At 42.6% G+C, this 23,995-nt stretch overlaps 2 protein-coding genes across 2 annotated transcripts; both read left to right on the plus strand.

The window, feature by feature from the left end:
• Nucleotides 1–325: 325 nt before the first annotated feature.
• Nucleotides 326–7,091, plus strand: wdr55 (WD repeat domain 55). Its single transcript, XM_085390653.1, has 4 exons — nt 326–906; nt 2,550–2,656; nt 4,363–4,632; nt 6,227–7,091. Exons 1-4 carry the CDS (start codon nt 355–357, stop codon nt 6,549–6,551), a joined length of 1,254 nt encoding a protein of 417 aa, XP_085246779.1. The 5' UTR covers nt 326–354; the 3' UTR covers nt 6,552–7,091.
• Nucleotides 7,092–11,033: 3,942 nt separating this feature from the next.
• Nucleotides 11,034–23,292, plus strand: LOC146673617 (alpha-tectorin-like). Its single transcript, XM_085390487.1, has 17 exons — nt 11,034–11,108; nt 11,473–11,688; nt 11,880–11,951; nt 13,863–13,959; nt 14,372–14,498; nt 17,681–17,930; nt 18,152–18,308; nt 18,436–18,523; nt 18,630–18,692; nt 18,843–19,042; nt 19,163–19,294; nt 19,388–19,575; nt 20,298–20,449; nt 20,535–20,780; nt 20,863–21,022; nt 21,220–21,306; nt 21,634–23,292. The coding sequence occupies exons 2-16, from the start codon at nt 11,590–11,592 to the stop codon at nt 21,304–21,306; spliced, it is 2,118 nt and encodes a 705-aa protein (XP_085246613.1). The 5' UTR covers nt 11,034–11,108; nt 11,473–11,589; the 3' UTR covers nt 21,634–23,292.
• Nucleotides 23,293–23,995: the final 703 nt, after the last annotated feature.

Below are 23,995 nucleotides of genomic sequence, written 5' to 3' on the forward strand. Positions count from 1 at the left end.
AATGCATTTTATTTATCTTATACTCAATTTTAGAGCAGTTTATCAGATTAAATTATATTTCATTAAATTTAGTAATTTTGGTATAATTTAGTTATTTTTAGATGAACATCAAAGAGTACTCACATGATTATATATATTAAAGAGTTACAAATATTCCCCTCAGAACACACAATATAAGCGAGTAAGCTTTAGCATGTTTATTTTTACCTCTTGACCTTTAAATATATTAATTTGCTGAGTGTTCTCCTGCGTATGTGTGGTTTATTTAACTACAGCTTGGGGGCGGTATGAGGCTGGTTTTCACCTGCATCGCTTCTTTAATTCAACGTAAAAGAAGAAGAAAGGCAAAACAACATGGCAGCTACCACGGAACACGTTGAAGTAGCGTCAGAAAGTTCGGAAACTGAGCAAAAAGAAGCTCCGGAAACCACCCAAGACCCCGAAACGTCTGATTCTGAGCCGGCCGGCTCCGAGCCAGATCCGGACCCTGATGAGGACGAAGACGAGGATGCGGGCGAGCCGCAAGGACCGAGAATCCGAGATACCCCCATGGACCTCCAGCTGGAAGCGATTGCCAACACGGTTGCTCTGCACCCGACCAGGGACGTTTTGGCCTGCGGGGACGTGGACGGGGACGTGTACGCTTTCTCGTACTCGTGCACGGAGGGCGAGAACCGGGAGCTGTGGTCCTCGGGGCACCACCTGAAGTCCTGCCGCCAGCTTCGCTTCACGGCGGACGGAGAGAAGCTGTACAGCGTGTCCCGAGACAAGGCCGTGCACCAACTGGACGTGGAGCGGGGGCAGCTGGTCACACGGATCCGAGGGGCCCACGGGGCGCCAATCAACAGTTTGCTCCTTGTAGACGAGAACATCGTGGCGACCGGAGACGATGGAGGCACCTTAAAGGTCTGAACAGGGTCTCGCTCCGTCTTTACCCCGAATTTGAATCTGTGTTTTTAGAACACACCCAGTTACCAGAAAGAGATTTAAGAGATCTTTTTGTGCCAGATTCAGTCATTAATACACAACAATTCAAAATTTAAACACTGAGGATGTTGAGTGTTGGAGGGGTCATAATTTGAAGAGGTGCACTGGTTCTGATGTTTAGAAGCAACTGAAGCAAAGCCTCTGTCTCCTCTGTTCTTGAGTCTGCTTCTTGGAACAACCAGAAGCATCAGGTCAGCTGCCCTTAAAGATCTGTTTGCAGCGTGCTTAGTTAAAAGTTGACAAAGGTAAGAGGGTGAGACTGCAGTTGGTGACTTAAAACAGACATTTTCAAATTAAATCTAAAATGTACTGGAAGCCAAAACAGGTCAAATATGGTCTCGTTTACCTGTGCCTGTCAGGAGTCAAGTTGCTGCATCCTGAGCGAGGATTAGATGAGAAAGCAGAGCCTGGAGTAGAGCACATTGCACCTCTGCGCCCCCGTCAGACTTCACCATTCTCCACTCCTTCAGTTTGCGGCCGCAGTCATCGCTCTGCTCGCCGTAACATGCCGTGAACCTGTTCTTCACCTTCTGTCGGTTCTGTTTGTAGTGACCCATGAGCTCACAGAGGACCTCTGGAGTAGAAAAGAACGACTACAATTGTAAGCTGCAGTCCAACCATGCTGGACGATTGGGCTCCGTGATCCTTTGACATAGACATGCAGTCTATGGAGCAAGTTGTGTAAAGCACATTCAGAGTTCAGAGTGAAAAACCGTGCATAACAACTAGTCCATTCATTATTTACATCTTGTAAGCAAGTGGCAGCCGTTGTTGCCATTTATGCTTATACTGGTGCATCATGTGCTAATTACCATGTAGTGCTGTCCGGATGTTTCATATGCAGTGCCAGCCATGATGGAAACAAAGTGTTGTAATGTTTGTTCCCTGCAGGGTTCTCACTCTCTGTTGTAAAAAGTATTCATTCACTCATCCAAAACATTACATTCAGGTGTTTGATTCACTTCCACTGCCACGCTGAGGCATACAGACTGCTTCCACAAACATTTGTGAAAGAATGGGTCGCTCTCAGGAGCTCAGTGAAATCCAGCGTGGTACCGTCATGAGATGCTACTTGTTCAACAGGTCCGGTCATAAAGTTTCCTCAACACGAAATATTCCACAGTCAGCTGTTCGTGGTATTATAACAAGCTGGAAGTGATTGGGAATGACAGCAACTCAGCCATGAAGTGGTAAAATGCCAGAGTGGGGTCAGCGGATGTTGAGGCACATAGTGTGCAGAGGTCGCTGACTTTGTGCAGAGTCAGTTACTGCAGACCTCCAAGCCTCATGTGACCTTCATATCAGCTCAACAACAGTGCGTAGAGAGCTCCATGGAATGGGTTCAAATCAGCTGCGTCTAAGCCTTACATTAACCAGCTCAATACAAAGCATTGCAGTGATGTTAAGCACACCGCCACTGGAGCACTGGAGATGGGTTCTGCTGTATTGATTGATGCTGTCGCCCTGTTTCTTCTGGTCTTTGGTGGCCACAATGTCCCCTTTCAGTGAGTTCAGTTTTTAAATTCAGGCTTACCTCCCTGTCGTTTGTTTCCTCTCCGAAGGTGTGGGATATGAGGAAGGGGACTGCCATCATGGACCTGAAACACCACGAGGATTACATCAGTGACATCACTGTGGACCAAGCCAAGAGGATCCTGCTCACAGCCAGGTAACAACAACTACTGATCAACTATAGACAAAATCTACTGAACAATTCAAAAGTCTCTCTGGATCACTTGGATCTTTTCACATCCAACAACCATGCAAACTTTACATTCACTTAATACTTTATTTTCTGAGAGTCTCTTTTCTGAAGAGCATAAGCTCTGAAAACTTGATAAATACTGGAAATATTCCCAAACAAATCATATTTACACAGCCTCCAAGTGTCACAGTGGTGTAGGTGTAGCTCCGGAGGTAGAAGGTTGGTGGTTCGATTCCTTGATGCTCCAGTCTGCATGCAAAATTAACCTTGTGAAATATACTAAACCCCAAGTTGCAACTTTTTGTCTCTATCCAGCTTTGACAATAAGGTAAGTTTAACAACGTGCATAACTGAATGTAGAAAATAAGAAAACTCCTCCATAGTTTGCTGCTCTAGAAGTTATACCACCGTGGCAGGTCTCGTCTTTACCTCTCAGCTGTGATAGGCCGACGGCGTGACCACCAAAATATGTGAATATGACAGGCCTCAAAAGGTCATGGTCAGAGGTCAAGTTTTTCTAAACATCACCTGTCAAATTTAATAACACAGGTGTGCTGCTACGAGGCTGAGGAGCAGCACTGGTGGCTGTCAGCACTTTGTTTTGAACGTACATTTGACTGAAGGCTCACGTCTAACTTGGATCTTCTTCTGATGTTTTGATAATCACAGTGTCATTGATGTCGAGTTTTCCCAACTTGGCATCAAGCGCGTGTGCTGCTCAGCTGCTACTATAAAGTGAATCAAGATACAGTTCTGTGCAAAGTGCTGAGGCAGCCCTCATTTCTTTATATTTGCCAGAAAAATGGCAAATGTGCAGGCATTTATGAAAATATAGTATAGAAGAGCAAAAGAGTTTGTATGGTTCTAACAAGCTTGCAAGTCAATAGTTGCTATGACCACCTTCTAGATATGTTTTTGCTGCATTGGCAGTGTGCTTAAGATCATTATAATGCTGTAAAATAAAGCTCTTTCCCAAATGTGAAGCGTCTGATTGCTCCAAACTGCTTTCAAAATGACAAGAAAGCCTGACTCATTGGAAGGAAAATATGAAGACGTGACGGGTGACTCAAGACTTCTGTACAGAGCTATAGCAATAAAATGAAGAGTTGACATCCAACTGAAAACAACATTAATTTAGATCCTGGTACAGTTTTCACGAGAAATAAGTTCCACAAGAAGTCAGTCATGGCAGCAGCTCACCTGATGGAATTGGACGACTCATTTAAAATTCAAAAGGCTTGAAGCCTGAGCCAGTTTGCAGCCCACCATCAGCGATCAAACCCTGACCCAGCAGCAACTCTTTGACTCATCTTAACTTAAGCTTCTTTTTTTGTTTTTACATCAGTAAGACACTCAAGATACTCCAAGGAAACCCAAAACCATTACAGACTGTGACGCTTGGGGTGGTTGCAGTTTTTTGCAGAGCTTCGATATGTTTTTAGCCTTGGAGTTTTCACCTGGACGTCACGTGCAGCTATAAAAAAAATCACATGAATTGTAAAGTTTCCCAAATTTCAACCGAACTTTATGCGCTTAGGTGTTCTTAGTGAAAACATAAAGTTTCAGGGTTTTATTAGATATGATGGAGTTAAGGTACAGAAAAAAGCCAGAAATGGTGATCCTGAGCTCACCATCTGAGCTCCAATCTGATTTGCTGCGATTTGTCACAGTGGCGATGGCACCATGGGCGTCTTCAACATCAAAAGGCGGCGGTTTGAGCTGCTGTCAGAGTACCAGAGTGGTGATCTGACCTCAGTGGCGCTGATGAAACGGGGCAAGAAGGTGGTTTGCGGCTCCAGCGAGGGGACGATCTACATCTTCAACTGGAACGGCTTTGGAGCCACCAGTGACCGCTTCGCTCTCAAGGCTGAGTCCATAGACCAAATCCTCCCAATCACTGACAGCATCATGTGCACCGCCTCCACAGACGGGTACATCAGGTGAGTTGTGTTAACATTGAAGGTTTAATACAAAATACAGTGTGATATACAGCTGGAAATATCTGCCAGTTTGAGCAGATTATGAAAGTTCTTCTTGCTTTTGACATTACTATCGATTAAAAGCCCTGTTAGCCGTCTGTTAGCCTTTACTGCAGAATCACTAAAACACAGAGTGTTACTCAGGTAATTTAGCATCTGTGCAACATGTTGGTGACAAGAAAAAATCATCTACCAGCAGGCGCCAGACTAACTTTTTGCCATAGTTGCACTGGGTGCGCCTAGCACAAAAGTTAGGCGTACCCAGATTTTTCAACCACATCGCTCAACACCGCAGTTTTACATGTGCACATTTTTGGGGGGGAAATTGATGTCAATACAGACAATATTGATTTGTAAATGATTAACTAACAATCTTGTGCTTGTGCTTAAAGTGCTTTGGTATTCTTTGGCAATATTGTAGAAAATCTTAAACTTAATCATCACATCGGCCTCCTCTGTTTGCTGCTGTCGCTGAAAGGCAGTGGGGAGAGGGGACACTTGGGCAGTGCATTTACCACAACATATAGTGTTCTCTGGATACACTGGGCTTTTTCAGCGTTCAGAGGTTGATGGCTCTGTGTCAGAGCAGTGGCTGTGAATTTCAGACTGATCAGGCCTTAAGTTAACAAAAAAGTTAGCAATAGTTCTTTTCCTATTACAGCTACATCCACTTCTCTCAGGCCTAGGCTGCTCACTAGGGCTGGGTATCATCACTGATTTCTATAATCCATTCAATTCCAATTCACAAGGTCCCGATTAGATTCAATTTAGCCTCAGACAGTCAGAAATAATATAATTCTGATCGTTTATCAGTACTGACACATGTGAGACTTCATCAGAGGTGTGAACATCACAGCAGATGCCTTTGTGTGAAAGTAACTGAGAATAAAACACAGAAAAACATGAAGGAGATTTTCCTGGTCTGGCTTTTTATAGCAGATAACCTTGAAAATATTCTACAATGTTCTGCAATTTTGCATAATTTTAAAAAGTTTAAATGTCTTCAGTATTGAACAGCAGAAATTAGACTTTCTTGTCCATTTAAGTTAAAAAAAACCCCACAGTGGCCGACAGCGCTGTAAACAACGGTAGACTGGTGGGTTAAGGTTACTCACCTCTCTCTCTCCGCCCACCCTGCACTTTCAAACGTACACGCCGACTACATGAATATCTGGACCACGACCAATCAGAGAGGTCCCTCCCCTGACTATCTCTGATTGGTTTAGACCACGATAGGGGCACAATGTGTGTCTGCTGTTGACCACACGAAGACTTTCAGAGTTGCAAAGACTTTTTTTTTTTTTTTTTTTTTTTTTTTGTTACTCGAACAGTTGGTCGCACCGTCGTGCCATTGGGAAAAAAAATTGGTCTCATTTGTGACCAGTATACACCATCTGTAAAGTTGTCAGTACACGTTTGTCTGATCATCTGTGAAACTGCATTGAGTCAGAGTTGTTTTATGTTGAAGCTGATAAACAAATGGTACTCGTTAAGACTCATCAGACATCAGATTGTCAATATAACTTACTAACACACTCTGTCTCTCCACCATCAGAGCCGTCAACCTTCTTCCCAACCGAGTCATCGGCTGCATCGGGCAGCATGTTGGTGAACCCATTGAAGAGCTCGCTAAGTCTTGGGACTCACGTTTCCTGGTCAGCTGCGCCCAAGACCAGCTCATAAAGTTCTGGGATATTTCCAGTTTACCCAACACGACTGTCGATGAGTACCGCAAGAGAAAGAAGAAAAACGGTCGGATGAAGTCTCTCACCAAGAAGGCCCATGGTGACAATGACTTCTTCTCAGGACTTGTAGAGGAAACTGAGAAGAAGGAGGAAGAGGAACAGGAGGAAGAGGAGGATGACAGTGACAGTGATTGAAAATGGTAGTCATTAAGCCTTCGGACAGATTAGTCCTAGAGAATGGGTGTGTCTGCTGTTTGAGTCGGGCCTTTGCCTTTGGTGGATTCCAGTATTGTTAGAAACAAACAACCACTGAGGACTAAACAGAGGTTTATTTTCTCTTGAAATGTGCCGGGATTAAATGTGAACGTCTCAGAGGAGAAAATGCTCTTCAATATTAATACTGTACATCAGTACTGGCTCTTTAGTGGTTGATTGTGCATGTGCTCAGTGCTTCCATGAAACAGTTTGTTAAATGTTTATATACTTTGTGTGAAAATTTGAGGAGGTCTGTTGTCAATCATATTAAAATAATTTATAAGAACTTTAATATTAGATGTTGTGGTATCAGTACCAGAAGTCGGGTGATGTGGCGATGAACCTGATCCAGAGTAACGCTAAGATCCAAAAACAGACTTTGCTGTTACATTTATACGCCTGCAGGATATCCTGTAAATCTGCTGAAAGTTGTGTTGTATCAAACTCATTTCTCTCAATAAAAGTGTTGTTTATATTTAACGAATTACTCATTTGAACTCTTAAAATTTAAAAAGGAAGTATTCATTTTGTATTGACGGATCTCAGCCATCCGACTGATGGTAGTCTAAGGAGCTTGGAAAGAAAAGTTACTGGACTTGTTTAAGCTACTTGAAGAGGTTTCATTTCTCATCCAAGAAGCTTCTTCAGTTCCGAAACAAAATGGTGGAGAGTCCCAGGAATGTAAAGGCCAGTGGGGGTCGTGCCTTAAGAGGGTCATTGACTTATGATCAATAACAACCCCTGTTTCTTTGTAACATTGCTGTGACAGGGTTGTGTTTGTGTATAATTTGACACATTAAACACTTAAAACTACAATAACTGATTTTTGTGTTCTTGTTTTCAGCAGAATCACAAACAGCACAGGTTGGTTTTCCACAGAAACACAGCTCATGTTCATGTTTATGCTCGAGGCAAACACTGAACTGTATATGTCAAAAGGAAATAATGTTTGGTATTTATGCCTCCATGAATGAAGTGAACTTATGACAAACAGGTTTACAACACATGAGCATGTTTTATTCTCTGGATGGTGAAGGCTTCAAACTTTGCATTTGTGAGGTTGAACTTTTATAAAATTGTGTTTTGTTGCTGTTTAGAGAGCAAATCTGTCAAATGTCAGTGTGATGACTCCAATTTCACAGATGGATGAGGAAGCATGAAGACATTTGTTTTCTCTTTGTTTGTCTGACAATGTACACATTTCACATAGCACGCAGTTTTTTGTCCAATCAGAGGTGTTGAAATGTCAGCTGACTGACTCTCCAACATGCTCCGCCCTCTGCTCTGCCTGTCTGTAAAACAATGATTTGCACATATCTCATCAGTCTTGCACAAAATATAAAAATCTATTCATTTGATCAGAGCATTGATCCATGTTTGTGCAGTGTTTTGTTTTTGCATTAACCCCAAATATTTCCCTACAAAATAAGTGACAAAGTGAAACATCACATGAACCATTATGGAGTCGCCCCTGATATAAAACCATGATGTGATCCAAACTGAGGATTATGCTTATTATGAAGGAGAAAACCACAGAGAGATGCTCAAACTGTTTTTATGTCAGGCTGTAAAACATGTTAACTTCTGCTATGAGTTTAATATTGAACATTAAATGCTGGGACACTTTTACCTGAATAACCAGTGACTTCTGAGTGAGATCAGAGCACAGCCTCATAAAGAGGAGCTGTACAAGTTCTTGACGCAGCACATGTAGCAGACCTAGTTCCAGGAACCAACGCTGCATCATGTGACTTCCTCTTCAGCACTAAAGAATGCTGCTGCTCAGGTCCTGTGAAGACAAATGAATAAACAAATCAATGCTGTCAAAGTTTCAGAACAAAATTTTAAAAATGGTACGTTTTTGCATTAAATGCATCACTGGGTGAGGCCAAATATCTTTTTACATTACACCACAGTCATGAAGAGTGTGAGACAAAATGTAGATGCAGTTGTATCACAGCTGTTAGCAGGACAAAGAGCTTTAAGAAGACATGAAGAGCATTATTGTTGAATGTCTTTAATCCTGCAGTGACAAACTTATTTCAGTGTTTCCTGTTGCTGTTGTCCTGTTTGTGTAAGAAGAGGCTGAATAAGCATCCGTCAGTGGGAGGTTCCCATCAGGTGTCTCCACCGTGGACTCCACCTCCAACCCCATTCTTGAGGTTGGAGGTGGAGTCCACGTCCGTCTCTCTTTATTCACATATGGTGAGACGGACGGAGAGAGCAGCGTCTTCTTCACAGAGACACCACCTGCAGAATCACCAGAGAGCCTCCTGAGCAGCAGCCTTCATCCTCCTCATCCTCCATCAGAGCTGCAGGTAAGACGAGCTGCACACCTGGACTCTTGCTCTGCCTCTTGTAACACACATCAGGACGGCTCAGTGGACACATTTCAGAGCTGAACAACACATCAGTGTTAGGACTGTTAACAGACACAAACACATCACAGACAGATGAAGGTGTGAAAGCCGACTTTTAGTGTTTTATCCAGATGTTAAAAGCTGAGTTCAGTGTTTTGGGGCTGGTGGTCATCATTCCTCCTGTTCTTACTGGACGTCAGGAGATCCTTTCCTGATGTGCTTGGAGCACAAAGCTCCACAGAGAATAGATTTGAATGTTTGTCTAATTTATCATTGTTGGAGACAAACTTCCTCAAACTGAATTAAAGTAAAACAGAAACATTTTATTTGAACATCCCAACCTGTTGCATGGATACGACAGTGCCGTTGGTCTGTTAGTGTTTCCTGTCAGGAACCTCGCTTACTTTCAGCTCAAGCTGAGCTCAATATCCTGGCTTTTTATGCACTCACACTTTTATTTACTTGTTTTATCTGATTTATTGTTTATTTACTGACTGTTTGTATGCAGTGTATATTTCTATAACTTCTACAGCACTTTGGTCAACAGGTTGTTTTAAACGTGCTGTATAAATAAACTTTGACTGACACATAAAGTAAAGCCAGCTTTGCATTGTTGGAATAATTTGGTGAATTTCCAACAAGCTGGTGACTCGCCCTCCTGCCCCTCCCTCACTTTTCTTTCTAATAAAGCTTCTCATGTCCATGGTTGATGAGCTTCAGCTGGTTAGCAAACACCAGTTTGTCAGACCTGGACCAATCAACACTGTCAGCTTACAGGTGCTGTCGGAGGAATGCAGTGCTGTGATTGGTTGGTGATGATTGGGTAGTCTGGTCAGAGACGTGAGTGTGACTTCTGCCCAGATAAACTGTGACGCCTGAACACATCTTTACTTAATAAACATTTATTTTTATTCTGGAGCCCCGAACGCCTCAGGCTGAAGACACGCCCACTTTTATTTAACCTTATCTAAAGGAAGCTGCTGCTCAGGTCCTGGTGACAGAAACCTGTGAACACGTCAAAGCTGACAAAGAGTCCGAACACAGCGTCACATGACAGGGTTTTTGTGTTTTTACAGAATAAAGTTTTTTGGATGTTGTTAATGTGTGATGTTATATAGAGCTGATAATGTTTTATGCCATCTATAAGTTTGTCTTTGTATCACTGCTGTGACTTTGTGTTTGTGTATAATTTGACACATTAAACACTTCAATAACTGATTTTTGTCTTGTTTTCAGCAGAATCACAAACAGCACAGGTTGGTTTTCCACAGAAACAAAGCTCATGTTTATGTTTATGCTCGGGGCAAATACTGAACTCTGTAAGTCAAAACAGAAATAATGTTGGGTTTGATGAGTCCATACACTACAAGTGAAGTGAACTTAATACAAACCGGCTTACAACACATGATCATGTTGTATTCTCTGGATGGTGAAGGCTTCAAACTTTATATTTGTGAAGTTAAACTTTACAGAAAAGTTCAAAGTATAAATAAACTGACTATAAATGTTAGAATTTCATGCAGTTTTCTCAAAATGTGTTTGTGTTTCAGGGATCTGTCAGCTGATTGGCCCTCTCCAACATGCTCCGCCCTCTGCTCTGCCTGTGTGCTCTCATTGCACTGACAGGTAAACGCACACACCTGGCAGCCATTTTGCAAGTGTCCTCAAAATACTCGAGTACAAAAACATGAGAGTGACGATGAAGAAAGCTTTAAGTACAAATAATCTGACATCGTCAGCAAAGTTTTATCTTTTTCTTTTTTATTATTGTTTAACAATAAAGCAAAACAAAAAGCCCTTTTCAATTGAACTTCTCATCTTTGCAGTTTTATTACCTTCAGTATCCAGAAGTCTATCAAGCTGTCGTTTCCTGTTATCTTTGTTTCCAAGAAAGCTAACTGATGATGTCATAGTAAAGCTTTACACTGATTGGTGAACAAACGCTGTTTAATCCATTCATGAAGGCAGTTTTTCAGCCTGCAGCTCTCCCTGTTTGTCCGACCAGCTAACAGACTGTAGCTCACAGCTCTCATGTGTCTCTGTGTCTTCAGGTGCTCAGACATTCACTGAGTCTTCAGTGGTCAACATCAGCTCATGTCCCATCACGTATTATGGACAGCAGTACGAGCAGCTCTATGTGAGTAGGATGAAGCCTGATGTTTTAGCAGATCTTTGTGTTTCCATCACTGTGGCTGTTTAGTCTCCACCTGTGGCAGAGATCATGTTTGCAGACTGAGTGAACATCAGCAGTTAATGAAGGTCACACACTCTCTGTTCACGGGTTCAGGCCCTCAGAGGGCAGCTGGCTTTAAGCTCAGAGTCTCATTAATGTCCTCTGCAGTGATGCTGAGTATGTGGACATCACCTGATGCAGCTTCCTGAAGCAGAGTGAGAGCTCTGACTGAAACCTGAGCAGCTCTGACACCAACAGTTCAGCTGTAAATGACTCAAAGCACAAAAGATGTTGATGTTTGACTCGTTGTGTCTCTGATTTTCCACAGGTGAACATAACATCTGGAAATGTTACCGTCTGTTTCAACGGCTTTTTCAGTCCTGAAACTGGAGGCGACTGTGTTGTGGAGCGTTTACTGGGAGCAGAGCAATTTCAATTTTTCATAATGCTACAACCTTCCACTGGTGATGTGGATTATGTTCGTCAAAATTTTCCAACCATTCAGAACAGTTTGGAATGCTATTTTTTGCTAAGTTTTCTTCGTGTGAGTGTTTTTCTTTATCACATTGTTAAATCTGACTGGTGTCACTTTTTAATGTTTTACCTCAAATTAATTGTATAAACACTGAAAACCAAAAATAAAATTTAAGGTTTTATCACATCAAACAGTTTTGTAAAAGCTTTTAGAGGAAACTTCCTGACAGTGTCTGAAACTTTTCTGTTTGCTGGTTACAGTTTGGTTTCTATCCTTTAAACTTTGGGAGCAGCTCACAAGCAGCTCTGGTGTTGGACACCTCTGATCCAGTGGTGAGTCTCTGAGTGTTTGTAAACAACTATCCACCAGAGGTGGGACCAAGTCATTGTTTTGCAAGTCTCAAGTAAGTCTCAAGTCTTTATCCTCAAGTCATAAGTCAAGCCTCAAGTAATGTCAGGCAAGTCAGAGTCGAGTCTCAAGTCACTGGTGTAAAAGTCCGAGTAAAGTCACAAGTCTGAAATTTTGAATTTCAAGTCCTTTCGAGTCTTTAAAAAAAAAAAAAAACGAAAAAAATAATGTTGCAGTTATGCTAAATGTAAATATTAGACCATGTAATTTTAAAATCTGTGTTTTTCTCAACACATGACAAAATAGTGAACTTAGAAAATATACACAAATTTTGAAATTGCACCTCTTTAAAATGCAGCTCAATTAAACCTAGCTCCAAGAATAATTTTCACCGACAGTTCTGAGATAAGCTGCATGTTATTCTTGGATGCGGTTGTAGGACTGGCTTTAAAATCGCATGACAAAAATATCATACACATTAAAAAAAACTGTATCACCAACGTAGCCTGGACAACATTTGCTAGTTAGATGAAGTCAACTATCTCATCTTAGCATATTTATATGCATATTTATAATTATACGGTTCTTGGAGTGAGTGCATACACTCATGAAGTTTAGTAACTTCAGGTCACTGCAACAAGCCCAGGTACAGTTTACCGACGGATGGGTACAGGACCTTGAAATGCACCGTGTAGAACGAAAGACCATCGTGCGTATCGTAAGTTTACCAGTCTCACAAATTGTCTTCATAAATACAGATTCGTTAACCGTTTATTAATAGGACCTTTAAGCTCAACGGTAATTAATTAGCAGTGGAAATAATTTCTGGTAGCATCACAGAAATGTAGCAGTGACAATAATACTGTATGCTGTAATCGTACTGGGCAACTGGTGATACAAAAAACCTGTTTTATCCTGTGAATAAAAGTATATGTTTTTGTCAATGTACCATAATAACAGAAGCGAAACGCAATATTGTGTCAGGACAATTCACTATTTATGCACAATAAACAAAGGAGCATAGCGCGACAATTTCTGTTCAGCGCCAGACTTGCTTGTAACCTATATCACCAATAGGGATGGGTACCGGTGTCCGGTGCCATGATGGCACCGGTTCTGACATAAACGGTAGTAACCAGACCGAAAAGCAGCGCACATTTCGGTGCTTTATTTCGGTGCTTTTTTTTCCTGAGCTGTGATACACTTTAGATTCTAGCCAATCATTTTACGTTTCCGAGGATAGTAGGCGGGCCCAGGTACGTACGTTCTTTTAGAGCAGAGCTACAGATTAAAAAAGTCCAAGGCGAAGCGGTCAAAAGTCTGGCTGTACTTCACAGCAAAATATGCAAACTCAGCAGCAACAAGTGCTTTAAGCTGATACTGTGATACTGTCAAAGGAGGTAACAAATCCGATGAAACACCTGGCGACGCATAGCGTTTTTTTTAAAAGCCCAGAAATGCGCCATATGATAGCTTGCTGCGAGATCTCACACCGAGCGCATCTACTGCGGGTGGGTTGCCTGTTATCGGACCCGGAGTTAGCAATATCCCCCAAAAAACCCCGAAGAGGAGAGTCCTGGCCCCTAGCCCTGCCAGTGTAGCAGAAATGATGAGGATGATGATGCAGCAGCAGCCGTTCTTCTCTGCGTGAGTAGCTTAATGTTGTTCGTGTGTAATTTACGTTGAGTAGGCTAACCACGTTATTACATTAATGCATGTAAGGTGAACTAGCAAACCTCATCATAGCTACATGCGGCTGTCTTCTTGTTTGATGGCAGATACTCCCTTCACCCTGGCCATGTTTACATACTACATGAAATAGACAAAAATTATTGTTTTCATCTTGACCTGTCTGCTTTGTGGTCATAACATTGATTGTGTTTGTTTCTGTCCAGGTGTATGAGCTTCAGGTTGGTGGAACCACAGTTGATACAGTCAATCTTACTTCCTCATCTCGAGGTTTCTTGGACATCAGTGGATGCAGACACTCAGGTAAGTGAATCTAAAGCTCCAAACTTGACTTTGGGATTCTGTAAAATGTAACTATTTGAATGTTACAGAGATGTTTGTGCTCACAGTTGTTAATACCCTCTGTTGTGTGCACCCCTTACTGTAGTGTTACCGGTCACAAGTGACCATTCGGCTTTAACAGCTCTTAAATTAACATAAGAAACATTTTTCACAACCAAATTCAGCTCAGTGGGTTGTTCAGTAGGTCTTAAAATTGGATCTTTCATTTGGTCATTCAGTGGGCCATTCAGGGGGTCAGCATAGTGTGGAGGATGTCATAAAGCCATTGGAGCAATCAGATGTAAAACACAATATTTATGAGTTTTTTAAAAAACACGACAGAAAGGTGATCTGTTAGTGTTTAAACTAAAATAAACTCTTCTTCAATCCTCAGGTCAGATGTATCGACCTGGTACAGTGATCAACTCTCCACAAACCTGTTTCAGCTTCACCTGTAATGAGACTGCACACCTCAACACCTCCAGCTGTGGTGCGCTGGAGCGTTGTCAAGGCAACGGCATGTAAATATATCCTCTTTGTATTTCAAAAAAACGCTGTGATGACAGAGTTTAATAAACAGAATTATATGAACAGCAAGACAACACATAGCAAATCAATCTGCTCCACTTCAGCAGCATCAGGTGCTGAAAACCATGTGAATGTTGATTTGTGGTTTTCTTTAGTGTTTGATCTACTGCAGAATATTTTTAAGGTCATCTGCTGTAAAAAGCCAGGCCAGGAAAATCTCCTTCATGTTTTTCTGAGTTTTATTCTCAGTCACTTTGACACATCTGCTGCGATGCTCACAGAACTATTTGTGACTGTCTGAGTCAAAATTGAATCGAATCAATTTGAATCAGGGATTGATAAAATCAGGATCTTATGAATCGAATAGAATGAGTTGCAGAAGTCACTGATGACTCAGCCCAACATAACCTTTGTTGGCAATAACAGAGGTCAAACGTTTACTATAGGTCTTTACCAGGTTTGCACACACAGTAGCTGGTATTTTGGCCCATTCCTCCATGCAGATCTTCTCGAGAGCAGTGATGTTTTGGGGCTGTCGCCGAGCAACACGGACTTTCAACTCCCGCCACAGATTTTCTATGGGGTTGAGGTCTGGAGACTGGCTAGGCCACTCCAGGACTTTCAAATGCTTCTTACGGAGCCACTCCTTTGTTGCCCGGGCGGTGTGTTTTGGATCATTGTCATGTTGGAAGACCCAGCCTCGTTTCATCTTCAAAGTTCTCACTGATGGAAGGAGGTTTTGGCTCAAAATCTCACGATACATGGCCCCATTCATTCTGTCCTTAACACGGATCAGTCGTCCTGTCCCCTTGGCAGAAAAACAGCCCCATAGCATGATGTTTCCACCCCCATGCTTCACAGTAGGTATGGTGTTCTTGGGATGCAACTCAGTATTCTTCTTCCTCCAAACACGACGAGTTGAGTTTATACCAAAAAGTTCTACTTTGGTTTCATCTGACCACATGACATTCTCCCAATCCTCTGCTGTATCATCCATGTGCTCTCTGGCAAACTTCAGACGGGCCTGGACATGCACTGGCTTCAGCAGCGGAACACGTCTGGCACTGCGGGATTTGATTCCCTGCCGTTGTAGTGTGTTACTGATGGTGACCTTTGTTACTTTGGTCCCAGCTCTCTGCAGGTCATTCACCAGGTCCCCCCGTGTGGTTCTGGGATCTTTGCTCACCGTTCTCATGATCATTTTGACCCCACGGGATGAGATCTTGCGTGGAGCCCCAGATCGAGGGAGATTATCAGTGGTCTTGTATGTCTTCCATTTTCTGATGATTGCTCCCACAGTTGATTTTTTCACACCAAGCTGCTTGCCTATTGTAGATTCACTCTTCCCAGTCTGGTGCAGGTCTACAATACTTTTCCTGGTGTCCTTCGAAAGCTCTTTGGTCTTGGCCATGGCGGAGTTTGGAGTCTGACTGTTTGAGGCTGTGGACAGGTGTCTTTTATACAGATGATGAGTTCAAACAGGTGCCATTCATACAGGTAACGAGTGGGGGACAGAAAAGCTTCTTACAGAAGACGTTACAGGTCTGTGAGAGCCAGAGATTTTCCTTGTTTGAGGTGACCAAATACTTATTTTCCACCCTAATTTACGAATAAATTCTTTACAAATCATACCATGTGAATTCATGGATTTTTTTTTCACATTATATATATATATATATATATATATATATATATATATATATATATATATATATATAGATATATAATTAGGGGTGCAACGATATTCGTATCGATATTGAACCGTTCGATACAGTGCTTTCGGTTCGGTACGCATATGTATCGAACAATAATAAACGACAATAATTTCTTCCACACTATGAACTTTAGCATATAAAAGTGATGATTACCTCGTTCATTGAATTTTGAGTGTTCTAATCTATCTTGTTACATCTGTGGTGTTCCCGATCAAAAGTCACTGCCATAGGAAATGAATGGGAATTCATTTATTCCCCCCACCCAGTTGACTAAACGACCACTGAAAAACCCACTGAACTGAATGTCACGGTGAAAAATGTTTGATATGCTAATTTAAGAGCTGTTAAAACAGACCGGTCAATTGACCAGGAACACTAAAGGAACAATGCCAGAATCTATCACTAATTAGCACATATTCCAAAGGTAGGGTAGGGTAGGCAGGTAGGTATAGATAGATAAACACAAACAGTATACCAAGAATCTCCAAATGCTAATTCTGTTCATCTGGACATAGCATTTTCAGTGGCAGAAACGTTTCATCACTCCTCCAAGTGACTTCTTCAGTCTCAGCTGACTGCAGGTTTCTCCAATCTTATAAACAGTACATTTGCATAAAGACTGAAACCAGCCCAAGTATACCAAGAATATTAAGTAAAGAAATACAAAATAAAAAAGGTAATACACTATATACAACGAGCTAGAACCAATATGCACAAAAGTAGTAGGGTGCAGCATCTTAAACATGGAACATGAACTCATGTTTATGTGACGCACACCATTCATAATAAACAGGATGGATTATTCGCTTTGGTTCCCAGCAGCTCTCTCCAGCATCATCAGCCCAGTAACTAAGTCAGGCTCTCCAGCTCAGGAGCGAATCCCACAACTGCACAAAGGCTGCTTGGTAATGTAGTCCATGCAAACACTGACTTTTCTACATAAACACTCCAGTCTAAGTATATAGTTTATGTGTGTGTGTATGATTATATAGTATTGTAATGATCCTTAAGGTGATGTTATTGTGATGTGTTCACTATTGGTTTCTTTAAAAGACATACTTTGGATATGCTGCATAACAAATGTAGAGTGTGTGCTGTGTGGGGGGAGTTAGTTATTGGACCTGGAAATGGAGTTGTTCGTCTCTACCTGGCATTAACTGCCCTGTTACTGTACCGGCTCAATAATCTGGGGAGAGAGCAAAACATCTTTTGCTTAAGAGTCTTACAGGATATTTACTCAGTGCAGATCGATATATCGTGTATATAGGTATACGTGTCATCCCAAAAAATCCACAAGAGTTTCTTCCTGACCATTTTTCATTCCCACTGTTGCCAAAGTGGTTGCACACAGGGGGTCATATGATTGTTGCGTTTTCTCTCTAATATTTACGTTGAGGTGACTGCTGTTGTGATTTGGTGAACATAAAGTTGAATGAAGCGGAATTTTCTGCATTTGTCAGCTGCGTGTTGGACACCATGTTGGCCTCCACCTGCACTGTGACCGGCCCCACTGTCATTGACGTCCACGGCCAGATTAACTCCATCCAGGATCGCTGTGCGTACTCTCTGTTCTCGACTCCGTTACTCCCAGATTTCCTTGTTCTGGGGAACTTCAGGGACAGACGTCGTAAAGATGTGAGCTTTTTGGACAGTGTGACGCTGCGTGTGGACGGGCATGACATTCACCTGGAACAAGGTGGGAGAGTTCAGGTAAGCGACCTACAGCCACAGTTCATGTGTCAGAGTGGAGTCTGATCCAAAGTCCTCCCTCATCCTCTGCTGTGTCTCCTCGCATCGTTCTTCTCAGGGCTGTTAGAAGCAGTTCTTTCAGAGCTGCTGAACTCAGTGGTTGTTGCTGTGAAATCAGCCTGTTTGTGTGTTTGACATGTTTCACTCAGTGTTTCCTCCACTTTGTCTCTGCTGTGATGCAGCTGGACGACTCCACGCTGACCCTCAGCAGCTCACCTCAGCTGGTTCATGGTGTGCAGCTCTCTAAGGACCAAACTGGAGTCACTGCCAAGCTGTCGCTCTCCAACCTCATCATCTCTGTCTTCTTTGATGGCAACACCGCACAGATCCTCTTAGAAGGTGCAGAAGATAAAGTTTAATTCATGTAACATAAACTGTAAACTGTGCTGTTATTTATTGAGCTGTTGTGTGTGTCCAGTTTAAATATTGATGCTGATCTGACTCATTCTGTCCTGATCCTGTGCAGGACCTGCTGGTTCATCTGTGGAGGGTCTGTGTGGAAACTCCAGCAGCTCTCTGAGTGACCTGAGACTCTCTGAGTACAGCTCCACCAGGTAAGACCTCATCACAAGCTCCGAGTCCCTCTGACTGCTGCTGCTGATGTTGCAGATATTCTGTTTGTATGAATGAGCCTGAACTTTGTTGTTTGTCGCCCCCTAGCTGTGAGATGCAGTACAGTGAGACTGCTGACAGCACGATCAACTGCACCAGTGTGACTGAACGGTAAGCAGATCCACACAGTAGGAAACATCTGTGTTGTACCTTGATCTCTGTGGTACATCACATATAACTGCAGCACAGATAGAAGATAACACATCTGATTACAGATGATCATTTTATTATCTTCAACTTCTTCTTATGTCTGTGGTACAGCTGTAATCTCCTGAAGGAGGCGCCCTTCTCCTCCTGTAACAGTGACATTGACCCAGAGCCCTACATAACCGCCTGCACCGACACTTTGTGTAAATATCCTGCAGTGGACGGACTCAACTGTCAGTTCCTGAAGGCCTACGCCAGAGCCTGCAGTCAACACAACCACGCTCTGGATGGCTGGACATCAAAGACCGGCTGCTGTAAGACCTTATTAAGACCTTAATAAGACATTAATAAGCTCTCCTTTGTTAAAGACCTGAACTCTGGAGTTTTAGAGCTCCCATGTTTTCAGGATAATACATCAGTGTGTTCCTCTGTAGCCTCTGAGGCCTTCTGTCAGGACAGGACCTGCAGCGATCACGAGTTCTGTGGTGAGAAGACGGTCGGTGGTGACACTCGCTGCTTCTGTCGGGACATTTTTGCCTCCAAGTACCAAGCAAACAACTCTTTTGGTACGACAGCTGTGACATCACCATGACAACAGGGCTGAATAATGGAGGAAAACTTCTAACTGTGATTTTTCTGACTGATATTGTGATGTTCAGGTGATGCAACAGTCTGCATGCAGGACTCTGCTTCAGTCACTCTGGTCGGTTGTCTCCTGGCGGACAAAGGCATCGACTACTCTGCCTTACACCTCAACGACCCGACCTGCAGGGGTCAGGTGGACGAGCTCACCCACATGGTGACCTTCAGCTTCAACAGCAGCAACAGCTGTGGGACGGTGGTCACGGTGGGTTTCATCTCCTCCTCTTTACCTTCTACAAGCAGCCAAACATCTTCCATCATCTGCTGAGCTTCTCCTGCTCTGCTGCAGTTTGAGATCTTTCTGTGGGATCAGCTTCACCTCTGAGCTCTGAGGCTTCTCATCACGTTGACGATCTGTGTAGTTCATACACAGAAACATCAGAGTAGGAGTTTGATTCAGTACAGGAAGAAACTCTCTAATGTTTGTGCTGTGTCAAAATAATGTGACTTCATTTGATGTGCTCGACTCGTCTGCGTGACACGAGCGGTCAAAGGCAGAGACAGAAAGGAGACTAAAGCTGCTGTTGTTGCTTTTAAGAACAAAGTGAATGAGTTTGATGTTTTTGACGTGTCTATTTAGCAGATTGTTTCTGATGAAATCTGTGATTATAATCAGTGACAAGATGTCATAAACATTGGACTGAAAAAACAAGGACACTTTCTTAACTTAACTTACTTAACTTCATACGTCTGAGTTAGAGGTCCATCATCTTCAAAGTGTTGATGTTCTCAGATTAAAATCACTGTAAAGAGACTGAAAATAAAGTTAACGTGGCTTCATGTGTCTGTGCAAATAAAGCAAACAGAGCATGATTTACATTCACTTTTTCTAATTGAATAAAACTGATTCAATGCACTTTGGGATTAATAAAGTGAATTGTCAGATGTTAACAGTCAGTAACAACATCTGATTGTGTGACTCTGCAGACCAACAACAGCCAAGTGATCTACAAAAACACCATCATGACCCAGAGCAGCTCCTCTGACATCATCAATGGTCACGACCAAGTCTTCATCGACTTCTCCTGCGTCCAAACACAAGCAGACATCAAGACTGCCACCTTCAGGATCAGAGACAGGTGTGTGGTTGAATTACTTTAAGATGTGAAGCTTCTCATGAGGTTTGTGAGTCAGAGAAACCTGAAGTGTGTTTGTGTTCTGCAGCTCTGTGATCCAGCACATCACATCTGGAGTTTGGGATTACACTCTCACCATGTGTGCGACCACTGATGTTGGACACACACAAGCTGTGCAGTCCAGCACTGAAGTGCAGCTGATCCAGAAGATCAGGGTGCAGCTGAAGACTGATGGGCTGGATGGCGACGTGGTCGTCATGGTAACCGACTCCTGCTGGGCAACTGACCAGCCATCAACTAACAGCACTCCGAGATACGACCTGATCATAAACGGGTGAGACAGACTCAGAGAGTCATGTGGTTTTGATCTCTCTCATGGACTCCTGAACAAAGTGTGTTTTCCTGTCTGTGAGCAGCTGTGCCAACCCTGCTGACCAGACGGTGCAGGTGGAGGACAACGGACTGGGAACCTCCAACTACTTCTCCTTCAGTATGTTCCAGTTTACTGGTAGCTCTGGTGAAGTTTTCCTGCACTGCGAACTGCACCTGTGCCCCAAACAGAACAACTGTGTCCCGGTACAGCTTTGTTACCAAACACATCACACACAATCAAATGTATCTCTCTTCTGTTACGATCATTAAACAGGTTATTTTCACTTATTCTTGTTTCTATTCTGACACAAAAACTCAAATGTTCTCAGCAGATTCAGTCCTGAATGAAAGGATCAGTGTTGATCTTCTAAAGTCTGGACTTTGTCTCTCGTTGTCTTTAGACTTGTCCTGCAGGTGCTCGCAGACGCAGATCTGCCAGGTCCAAATATGAAGGTGAAGCCTTCATCAGCATTGCCTGGACTCATTAGGTGAGACACAGTCTGCTGTTTTAATAGTGCTGAGAAGTGTTTGTATACAAAGTTCTGATTGTTAGTGGTGTAGCAAACATGTTTCCCACAGAGAAATGTCTCCATTCAATTTAAGAGAAAGATATTCTCTGAGTTCCTACCAATGAGATTGTTTCCAACTGTCTTCGTGTAATAAATTTAATGTACTGCCAAGTGAGTGAAAAGCCCTGGCTTAAGGTAAATGTCCATCTCAATACCAACGATAAACATTTAAGAGAAGGAAGTGACACCACAGAGAGGATGAAGGGTTGTTCAGCAGTCACAGTGGGGTCTGGTTTATCTTCTCAGGTAGTTTCCACGGTGACTCGGACTGACCGACAGGTTATTGACCTCCATGATCATCCTTGACTTCTGATTGGTCCTGATCCAGATCCTGTGTTGGGCCTGCGTCCTTGACCCAGCATTTTGAGTTATTGTGTTTTTTTTTTTCTCTTATGAGATAATGTTAAGTTCTGGGGTTATTATTAGCTCGTCTTAGTTGAAGTTTAGTCTAGTTTATGTTGTTGTCCATGTCTCGTTGTTTATGAGTCTTTTTCCTTTTTTTCATGTGTTATCTCCTTGTCTATAAAGGTTCCCCTTGTGTCTCTCTCCTCTGTGTCCTTCTCCTTCTCTCTGTCTCTTGTCTCAAGCTTGCGTGTCCCAGTTCATGTCTCTCCAGGTTTCTTGTTTTATTTTAAAGGTCTGGTTTCCCTGTTCAGTGTGTTTAGTTTTGCTTCCCCTGTGGCATAATAGGTCGTGTCCAAATTCATGGGCTGCATCCTCCTGAGGCCGCATTTGTAGACCGATTACGTCACAGCGACGCGCCGAAGGCTGTCCAAATTCGTAGACCCCTCCGAATGCAGCCGACAAATGCGTCCTCCTTTTCCCCGAATTTGAAGGATGGGTCGGGTGTGTCCTTCGTGGCCTACCACATCCCAGAATTCATAGCGCGGCCCAGCCAAACTCCAGTTTCCAATAATGGCGGCCGCTACTAAGTTTTAAGATTACGCTTACTAATCTTTCTGGGTCACAAAATAAACTTTTAACATATTTTCAGGCGAGAAAGTAGCTGTGTAAACATCAAATATCTGCTCGGTTTATCAAGATATCGCATATTTGCAAAAGTGCTTCGACGTTTTCGGAGACGTCTGCTACCCACCAGCTCGATAGCTAGCCGGGAGCTCGAGGGTTACTGATGCGGCCGAGAACGGCACAACTCCCGGCACATCATTTTCAGATCACCGCGGACTTTCGCTACTCAGGTTAAACGTGATATATAAGTTACTTAGACAACCTAAAAATATTATTGTTGGGCTTTTTTCAGTGTTTTGTTTGTTTGTGAGTAAATCGGTTTGGCTGAGATTAAAGTTATTAGATTAGATAAAATAAAACTTTATTAACCACCCGGGTGGGTTCCTCCTTGGTTTTTACACAGCTGACTAAACGTCAAACAGAAAACTGATTAAAGAGAAGTATGAGACAGTCGAGAATTTACGCCAGTGTCCTGTTATATTTTAGATAGCAAGGAGCAGACGGCTGAGTTTATTAAACTCCACCGAGACAGCGGTGACGCTAATCAGAAGGCTAGACCGTCCAATTTCACAGCAGTTTACTTCCGGCCTACCCGACCTTCTGAGGACCCGGCCCACGTAGACCGCGAAGGCCGGGTCCTCAGGAGGACACAACCATATTCATTTGTGTCAGCTGTTTTTCCCCAGGTGTTTCCACTTCCTTCACTGCTCTCCTATGTATTGAAGTCCTCTGGCTCCATTTGTTCAGTGTCGGTTCATCTGTTTGTATTTCTTCATGTCATGTCAGGTCTTAGAGTTTTTCATGCTCCTGCTCATGTTCATGTTCTCATGTCATAGTTTTTGTAGTTAGTGTTAGCTTTCCCCAATTTAGTTTCTTGTTTAGTTATGCCCCAGTTTCCCTTGTATTTGTTTTGTGTTTTTTTTTCCTATCAGCCAAATAAACAGCTCACTTTTTGTTCTCCCGTTCCTGCTTTTTCATCCGCTATGCAAACACACTGGCCACCCTGCCTTGACAGATCCTGGATGTTAAAAGGCTGAGCTCAGTGCTGCTGTGAACTCCCACAGCTGGAACAAGCCGATGTTTACACTCACTTGTCACATGACTGCATCAGGATGTTCAGTAGATGTCTCTTGGGAAGTTCATGGGTTAAAAGTTAATGTTGAAACTTTAACATGAACTCTCCTCAATGTTTAAATGGGCGATGACAACTGCCTCACAGTGAGATATAATGGATTAAATACATATCATTTATTAATACAATGAATTTAATTTTGGACATATTATATCTACATTATATTACCAAAGTGCGATAGGCACTAGTTTTATGAAGTACACTGGGTAACTGTTGTTTAGTAGCTCATCTTAAAATTACTTCATAGACATATACAGGGTGAACCATTTATATGGATACACCGTAATAACATGGGAATGGTTGGTGATATTAAAGTCCTGTTTGTGGCACATTAGCATATGTGAGGGGGCAAACTCCTCAAGGGTTTGAGACAATCCAGCACATAACAGCAGGGTGCAAGATGCTAGCAGGCAAGGGATACATGGAACGCCATAACCAAGTGGTGTTTCATGTATCCCTTGCCTGTATAGTGTACAGGAACATCTGTGGCAAATATTACCTGGAAGT

The sequence above is a fragment of the Rhamphochromis longiceps genome, linkage group LG3 (assembly GCF_057381845.1).
Source record: "Rhamphochromis longiceps isolate RC_006_pf linkage group LG3, R_longiceps_female_GT1.1, whole genome shotgun sequence".
Taxonomy (NCBI): Eukaryota; Metazoa; Chordata; class Actinopteri; order Cichliformes; family Cichlidae; genus Rhamphochromis; species Rhamphochromis longiceps.

What these genes read in the sequence shown, in the direction of transcription:
- wdr55 (XM_085390653.1), top strand. Translation starts at nt 355, where the DNA reads ATGGCAGCTACCACGGAACACGTTGAAGTAGCGTCAGAAAGTTCGGAA. An exon ending in ACGATGGAGGCACCTTAAAG is followed by an intron (nt 907 to 2,549) that starts GTCTGAACAGGG and finishes TCCTCTCCGAAG; the next exon opens with GTGTGGGATATGAGGAAGGG. An exon ending in TCCACAGACGGGTACATCAG is followed by an intron (nt 4,633 to 6,226) that starts GTGAGTTGTGTT and finishes CTCCACCATCAG; the next exon opens with AGCCGTCAACCTTCTTCCCA.
- LOC146673617 (XM_085390487.1), top strand. Translation starts at nt 11,590, where the DNA reads ATGCTACAACCTTCCACTGGTGATGTGGATTATGTTCGTCAAAATTTT. An exon ending in TCTGAGTACAGCTCCACCAG is followed by an intron (nt 18,524 to 18,629) that starts GTAAGACCTCAT and finishes GTCGCCCCCTAG; the next exon opens with CTGTGAGATGCAGTACAGTG. An exon ending in TACGACCTGATCATAAACGG is followed by an intron (nt 20,781 to 20,862) that starts GTGAGACAGACT and finishes GTCTGTGAGCAG; the next exon opens with CTGTGCCAACCCTGCTGACC.